Below are 8,768 nucleotides of genomic sequence, written 5' to 3' on the forward strand. Positions count from 1 at the left end.
TACCTAAAGCGAGAAAATCTCTACACCTGTTGCACTTTTCTTCAAGCAGCCCAACAGGTGTGGGGGCATTTGTGGAGCCAAAAATATTCGCTAGGCGACACGTGGACTCTTGGACAAAAGATGACAAAAATACCCACGAAGCATACTAGGATTCCTACGTGCGAGCAGTGGGCAATCATCTTTCAATCAAGTCAAAAGTGCCCAAAAAAGGTAACAATTAAAAACCTCTTTTATCAAATCCTTTCTATAAGGTATTTCCCAAAACCTAGTATTTTCTATTTCATTATTTAGCTAATCAATTAGCTAAATAATATATACCTACCATGTCTCCTAAAATCATCCTTAATAGTCAATAAAATCACCCAATTAATAGCCCAAAACCGGCCCCCACTATTCACATCCTCATCTTTCCCATTTTCCTTATTAAAATAGTCAATCATTTTTATAACCACCCATTTATTCTTTTCATATTTAATTAGCCAATAAATTGGCAAATTAAACATGAAATTAACCCCCACAAAAACCCTATGGCCGGTTACTATTATTCAAAATAGGGCAAACCCTAACTCTATAAATAGACACATATTCTCACCAAAAATTCATTCCAAACCTCTTGCAAAAAATCCCAAATACTCTAAACACTATTTCTCTCTAAAAATTCTAACTTTGGCATCGGAGTTTCTTCGGCCAAAGCCCCCCCCATTCATCGTGGGCGCGTGAGGCTTTTGGCCTTAACCTAAGGTGCTAGTTGTTTTGTAGGTGCAAAATCGTCCAAGATCGAGGAGGAGAAAATTTGCATCCACAACCATCACCACTTTCATGCCATCACACCAAACTCAACGTGTAGCCACAAACTCCACCCTACAACTCAAGCCGCCAACATCGAGAATAAGGTCATGGAGGTTGTTGAAATGGTATAGAATGACATGATGCGGCCATCACCATCTTCACTGCCCACAAAGAAGAACTGGAAGCTTTACTAGCCGAAAATCGGCAAATGAGGAATCACATGAGTAGAAACAAGCTCATTGAAGCCCTATCTGAATTCTTAACCCTTTTCTTTGTAAGGAGATTTCTCGATTTCATTTTTGTTTTCAATTTTATTTGTGAATTTGTTATTTATTTTTATTTTTTTCATCTTCATGTCTTTTTTAAAGTTATTTTTATTACCATTTAGCGTCCAAGTAAGCAAATAAGTGGTACCCATTGTTTCTGCATTTACATTTAAAGGAAAAAATTAAGTGGGACATAATGAATGTGACATTTTCAATATATTGGGTACTTGTTTGAAATTTTTTTGATCGAGTACTTGTTTGCAATGTTTAAAAAAATTGGGACCAATAAAAGATTATGGGGTTTTAGGTACTTGGTCCTATAATTTAAATCAAAATGAATTATTAATTAACTAATTGATTATTATCGATATCTCATTTAGCAAAGACTTGTTCATCTGGCCAGCATTTTTTTCCAGGATGACCACTCCGTAGGATAGTGGTTCCACGATAATGCCCATATGTCGTGCACAAATATATAGTGCGTCTCCGTCACAGCTTCAGTATTACCTGTTCGATCATTCTCCATCGTATCCCTGTCCAGTTGGAGCAGTAGTGGAATCGAACATCTTCAACATTATAATTTTCCTATATTCGAAAACCCACAACTTATGAGACACAATTTATCAATTAAAATTAATTATCGAAACAACATTGTTCTATATTTGGATATATAAAGACTTACCTTGGAAATCGAAGATTTTCGACGGAAAAAGTAACAAAAACGGGAAACATGAATTTGGATATGAGGGGTTTGGGGGAAAAGAAAACGAAGGGGTGAGAGGTTTGGGGAAAAGGATGAGGAAGAGAATGAGGATGAGGGAAAGTGGATATGAGATTTGATAGAACCCGTGAACCCTTTGCGCTACGAAGCACTTGTCGCACAAAGTTTGCAGTAATTTCTCTGCCTTAAATGTCTCACCGACCACATTGACCATTTCCAAGCACTTTACGCAGTAATTTCTTCTCAAAGGTAAAAAGAAGGACACCTATTCGTCACGCAAATTTGACGCAACAAAGTGCTCCCTTGCTCAAGAAAATGTTTGTTTGACGATATATTAGCACCAAATCTTCTTTTTACCACTTTCTTTGCCAGAGATTGCGTGACAAATTCTTCCCTTCGTCGTGAGAAGTCTTCTTAATCGAAGAAATATTCATCGCGCAAAGTTTTTAATATTTTTTCATGGCCGCAACAATTTCGCCTTACAACAATGATACTTTGTTGAGCAAAGGTCACTTATGTAACGGAAAAATGCTTCGTCGCCTAAAATTTTGTTGCGGAAATAAATTTTTCTACTAGTGTTTGGCTTATGAATTTAAGTGCTTGTGATGCTCTTGTAACCAATGCTTCTAATGGATAAGCTTCGTTCTTCTTGAAACAGAATTAATCAAATTATGCCAAGTTATAAGTAAATAATCATGGTATGATTGAGAATCTCGATGATGAGTATGACCAGGGATGATGGAGATAATCGAAAGTAATTAACACCTCTATTGATTACTACTATATCATATTAACAATACGTCAATATACAGTTATAAGAAAGCGCAAAAAGGAACTTGTAGCTGTTATAAGAGTACTAATTATTCATACACCCAATGACCTAGTTAAGTTTGAATCCCGCCTCCTCTAATGTCGCTCAATTTAGAAGATTAAAAAACGCATAGATTGGATAATTGGAACACACACACACACACACATATATATATAAATGAAAGAAAATAATAGGGTTTTGGTTCTCATGAATCTCTTCCCTTAATTTAAGAGACACATGCAACAACAAGAGCATAAAAAATGCAAAAACTGTTCCACATCACAATAATATGATACATATGTGTGTGTGTGTGTGTGTGTGTGTATTAGAATTTGCATGCATGTGATGTGAATTTAGATGGATGCATGCACTAAAGAATTTGTCATATACACATATATACGTACACTGTGCACATGCATGCAGTTTCTATATATTAATATCATATACATATATATCATATATGCCAAATTTTAATTAGATTGGCCCCTACTACGTATATGGATATCCGATTGAAAGATTAACAAAATAACAAACTAGTATGTTTGTTTTTCTGTTTGAAGTATTATATTCTTTAAATAATAGAAACAAAATGAAAGTCGTCACCTAATTTGAATTTAGTGCTCTCCGCAGCCTTGAGGAGGAGAGAGGAGAACCGGAGGACCGGAGGAGGCATCTGAGGCACGTGGAATGGCTGCTATACTGCTACAGTAGAATCTGCCTCCTCCGCTGGCAGCCCATCGCTGTCGACGCCCAACACTTTCACCCCAAAGCAGTCCGCTTGGTTGGCTGACGCTTATTACCCTCCAAAATATGTACACCCACTCTACTTTCTACGTGTTGTGGGGCCCCTCTTGTCCCTTTTCTCCTAGACCACCCCACGACTCTCCGTTTTCCCTTCGTCAGCTTCCCCCTCCCTCCGTGTGTCCCACCCTCCCTCCTAACAGGGGCCCGCCACTCAAAACTCCCGCCTCCACCCCCTATATAAAGCCCTCCAAACCCGCTCCTCAATCTCACTGCACCAAACACACTCCTCTCCTCTCTCTCCCCTCACTGCCTTCTCCTCTCTGTTTATAACCAACACGCAACAAAAGACCCTTCATTTCAAATTCACTTACAGCCCCTCACTACCTTCTCTTCTCTGTTTATAACCAACACGCAACAAAAGACCCTTCATTTCAAACTAACTTACAGCCCTCGCCACTCCAAAATCTAATCTTCAAATGGCTGTCGACTCGTCACTCTCTCCCCTCGGCCCACCCGCCTGCGAGAAGGACGCCAAAGCGTTACAGTTCATTGAAGAAACTACCCGGAACGCCGACGCCGTGCAAGAGAGGGTGCTGTCCGAGATACTAGCTCGAAACGCCCAGACCGAGTACCTTAAACGCTTCAAACTCGGCGGCGCCACCGACCGCAAAACTTTCAAGTCCAAACTCCCGGTGATTACCTACGAGGATCTCCAGCCCGAAATCCAACGCATCGCCAATGGTGATCGCTCCCCCATCTTGTCAGCTCATCCCATCTCAGAATTCCTCACCAGGTAATTGATTAACTAAATCACAAACTAATCACTCACCTATATTAATTTTGTTCACAAAATTATGTGAATTAATTTATTCATTTGTTGACCTTTTTTTTTTATATATGGAAAATTACAGTTCTGGGACTTCAGCTGGAGAGAGGAAGCTGATGCCAACAATTCAGGAGGAATTGGATCGTCGCCAATTATTATACAGCCTTCTTATGCCCGTCATGAACCTGTAAGTATTTTAAAAATAGTTATTTAATTAAAATACGCGTTTAAATTTGTTTAATTATTTAATTAAAATATCATTTTCTAATAAACTTTTTTTTGTTTAATGGAACAGTTGTGTGCCCGGGCTGGACAAGGGAAAGGGCCTTTACTTTCTGTTCGTAAAGTCCGAAACAAAGACGCCCGGCGGGCTTTTGGCCCGACCCGTTCTCACCAGCTACTACAAAAGCGAGCACTTCAAGACGCGCCCGTACGACCCGTACAACGTGTACACGAGTCCCACTGATGCAATCCTTTGCCCGGACTCCTTCCAGAGCATGTACGCCCAAATGCTCTGCGGCCTTCTCGAGCGCGAAAAAGTCCTCCGCCTCGGCGCCGTTTTCGCGTCCGGTCTCCTCCGCGCAATACGGTTCCTCCAGCTTAACTGGCAACAGCTGGCGGAAGACATTCGGACCGGGACTCTCAGCTCTAAAATAACTGACTCGGATTTGAAATCCTGCATAGGCAGGATCTTAAAACCCGACCCGGAGCTGGCGGATTTCATGTCCAAACAGTGCGGAAACGAAAATTGGGATGGGATTTTGACCCGGATATGGCCAAACACGAAATATCTAGATGTGATAGTGACGGGCGCGATGGCGCAGTACATTCCGACGTTGGATTACTACAGCGGCGGATTGCCGATGGCATGTACGATGTACGCATCGTCGGAGTGTTATTTCGGACTCAACCTCAACCCGATGTGCAAGCCTTCTGAAGTTTCCTACACGATAATGCCAAACATGGCCTATTTCGAGTTCCTTCCCTACGAGCCAAACTTAGTGAGTGGCGGTGGCGAGTCGGGAACCAGACTCGTTGACCTGGTCAACGTCGAGGTCGGAAGAGAGTACGAGCTGGTGATCACCACCTATGCCGGGCTTCACCGGTACAGAGTTGGCGACATCCTCCGAGTCACCGGGTTCCACAACTCGGCCCCGCAGTTCCACTTCGTGAGGAGGAAGAACGTTTTGCTCAGTATTGACTCGGACAAGACCGACGAGGCAGAGTTGCAACTCGCCATCGACAACGCCTCCAAGCGCCTCCAGAAATTCAGCGCTAGCGTGGTGGAGTACACAAGCTACGCCGACACGACGACAATCCCGGGGCACTATGTTATCTACTGGGAACTTCTCGTGAAGGACTCGGCGAACTCGGAGGGCGAGTCGTTTGACTCGACGATGGACCAATGCTGCCTGGCAATGGAGGAATCGCTTAACTCGGTTTACCGGCAAGGTCGAGTGTCGGACAACTCGATCGGGCCGCTGGAGATACGCGTGGTGAAGAGTGGCACATTCGAGGAGTTAATGGACTACGCAATCTCGAGAGGCGCGTCGATTAACCAGTACAAGGTGCCGCGATGTGTGAATTTTACCCCAATCATGGAGTTACTAGACTCCAGGGTAATTTCCAAGCATTTCAGCCCATCTTTACCTCACTGGACTCCTGAAAGGAAGATGCGATAAAAAATGCAAGTCAACGAGGTGATGACTGTTAGTCTTATATATAAATTTGTTTTCTTTTTTTAGTTTTGGATAATTTATGGGTTAGGACTGTTTTTTTTTTAGATAAATGGATAAAAAATTGTAAGCGGCTTTTTGTGATGGGGTTCAATTCACAATTGAGTTGTGCAACGAATGTAACATGTTTTCAAGATGATGACTGGTTGCTTTCATGGTCAGTGGCTTTTTGATCATCGTCCATTCAATGAATGACATGACATAATTGCAAAGCTACCCAACTTATCCTCCTTTTCTTGCCAACTTAGAAGTTGATAGCAGAAAAGGGAAAAGGGTATTTGATGGGTTTGGTACTTTGGTTCAAGAAAACACAAGGACTAAGACAATTATCAGAATCCATTAATCACCATTTCGTTTTTACATTTCAGTTTTTAATTTTTTTTTTTTTTTTTTTTGTATAAATGGAAGAAAGAATATGGAAGAAACGTTTAAAAATTAAAGAAAGAATGACTGTGAAAGAAATATATATTTAATGATACACAACATTAACACTCTATTTATCTCACCCACAGTGCCAAATACTATTCAACAATTGAAAGAGTATGTGAGATGTACAATTAGGTGTGTGAAAATCATCATCCTTAAATGTAACATTTTCTAGTAAGCCAAATATTTGTCATGATGCGACTATGCGAACTTTGCTTCACTTTTACAATACAAAATTTGTATTTTTTGGATTTTGTATAAAGACGAGTATCCAGTATGATTATTTTTTCTTTTCAGAAGCACTAGTTCATATCTCAATTTTTAAAATCTTAATCAATGCGATAACATTGTATTAGTTTAGTTTACAATTTGTAGAATTATGAATTATTATTTATTTACAAACAATAACCAACTAATATGTAATGTTTCACATTAGTTAATATTAAAAGAGATACTTTGTATGCAGTCCCTAATCCTTAACTTTCTTTGACTAAAACCTTAATAGTATTCAAAGTTTGATTAAAGTCTCTTGACTTTGTACACCTCATTATATTAAAATTAATATTTATATTTTTATAGTTTTGACATTAATTGTTTGATATTTTATGAGATTTATAATCCTATAAATTTAAAACCCCTCATTATAATACTATTAGAAACGGTTACAATAAAAAAAATTCAAACATCTTGATTGAATAAATGGATAAAAACTCTGTAAAAATAAGAAATAATAAATGGCAAAAGAATGTATCCATAGTGTTAAAAAAATTGATATATTTCACATATAACAAAGTGGTACATTAATAAAGAAGAATGGGTACATTATAAATAAATTAGGATACAGATAAAAGATTAAAAAAATATGAGTACAAATAAATTTTTAAAAAATATAGGCGCTAAAAGAAATTAATACATGGGTACAAAATAAAACTAAAAAGAAAATACTACAAATTTAAAAAAAATGTTGCAAATTAAAAGTGGGTACAAACTAAAAATATAAATATATGATACAACGTTATAAATATACCATATGTAATTTTTCTATCATTGATTAAATATACAATGTCACATAACGGTATACACGTGGGTACAAACACAAATAAAACTTTAAAAAATATGGGCACAAAAAAAACTCATATCTGGGTACAAATTAAAAATGAAAAAAAAAATTGGTAGGTACAAACTAAAAATAAAAATATATGATAAAAAATTTAGCCATAAATTGTAACATTTTTAATAGTAAAGGAATATATTTAAAAATAAAAATATTTTATTATTCAAATAATTAATGATGTTATTAATACCTAAGGATTTTGATCAAAAATTGAAAATGAATAAGATTTTAATCTATAGAATAGTAAAAAGAATGATATGAACCTAACCTAATTTCTCTATATTAAAATATTAAGATAACATAGTTTTTAAATAATTTGAATGCCTCAACCCTAAACCCATTTAAATAATTATGACGTTCCTGTATTCTCATCTCCATTGCTGCATAATTACTGAGCACCGAGGTTTCAATTATTTATCTACAGCTTTATCGCTTTTTACATTCTCTGCACCGACAAGATAAAAAGTTACCGATGGTGACCCAAAAGCAGCTACGTACTTTTACCAACGTCGATCCATGGTCGAATTCGGTTGGTAAATTATGAACAAACACGCATCATATATAAAACATGCAACTTCATCTTTACGCAATTTTCTCCTATTAGTTGAAATTCTATCAAAAAGTAAGTTGCGTCAAGTTTTGACCAAAAAGTCTATATAATGGAGATTTTTTACAGAATAATCAAAATAATTAATGATGGACAACCTTAAGAATCATTTCTATTGATTTCAAATATCAAGAACCTAAATAAAAAGTTATATTAATCTTAAGAACCATTTTGACTAAAAAGTATATGTAAAACATTCAACTTCATCATTATACAATTTTCTCCTATAAGTTGAAAGTTCTCTCAAAAGGTAATTTGCATCAGATGTTTTTTTTACAGAAGACCAATAATGCTACCCTATGACTATGTACAAAGAATGGATAAAAATAATTAAGACCCACAATTGGGGAGACAATGGCTGTTTGGCAATATACTTGAAGATGGAGCACACGAGTCCATTTGGCTTTGGTAAGCACTAGTGATCTCCGATTCTATCAATTTGTATCAAATTCAAATGAAATTATCAACATAATTATACTACTAGTTGACCTGTTTTAATTTGCTACCTTAAACCCTAAGAGCTTAGCCACAAGAATCTTATCAACACAATCGTAATACACATGAGATTTGACATCAAAATTAGAACAAAGGAAGCAAACGAGATAATATAAAAAGTAATGAAAGTATCATTTAGATAAAAAGGTATGATAATTTGTCAACGACCGATTTATGTTGTTTGCTAAGTGGCAAATTAATCACTAACTTTACCAACGTTTGACAAAGTAGGC

General features: G+C 37.2%; 1 protein-coding gene across 1 annotated transcript; it reads left to right on the forward strand.

Moving 5' to 3' along the window:
- Window positions 1–3,579: 3,579 nt before the first annotated feature.
- On the forward strand, window positions 3,580–6,054 carry LOC126624285 (probable indole-3-acetic acid-amido synthetase GH3.1). The gene is made up of 3 exons (XM_050293323.1): window positions 3,580–4,124; window positions 4,243–4,344; window positions 4,453–6,054. Exons 1-3 carry the CDS (start codon window positions 3,808–3,810, stop codon window positions 5,837–5,839), a joined length of 1,806 nt encoding a protein of 601 aa, XP_050149280.1. The 5' UTR covers window positions 3,580–3,807; the 3' UTR covers window positions 5,840–6,054.
- Window positions 6,055–8,768: the final 2,714 nt, after the last annotated feature.

Source organism: Malus sylvestris, chromosome 5 (genome assembly GCF_916048215.2).
Source record: "Malus sylvestris chromosome 5, drMalSylv7.2, whole genome shotgun sequence".
In the NCBI taxonomy this organism is placed as follows: domain Eukaryota; kingdom Viridiplantae; phylum Streptophyta; class Magnoliopsida; order Rosales; family Rosaceae; genus Malus; species Malus sylvestris.

Bases quoted from the DNA above. Each gene is read 5' to 3' on its own strand.
- LOC126624285 (XM_050293323.1), top strand. From the start codon at position 3,808: ATGGCTGTCGACTCGTCACTCTCTCCCCTCGGCCCACCCGCCTGCGAG. The intron at 4,125-4,242 runs GTAATTGATTAA...GGAAAATTACAG, and splicing joins ATCTCAGAATTCCTCACCAG to TTCTGGGACTTCAGCTGGAG. The intron at 4,345-4,452 runs GTAAGTATTTTA...TTAATGGAACAG, and splicing joins CTTATGCCCGTCATGAACCT to TTGTGTGCCCGGGCTGGACA.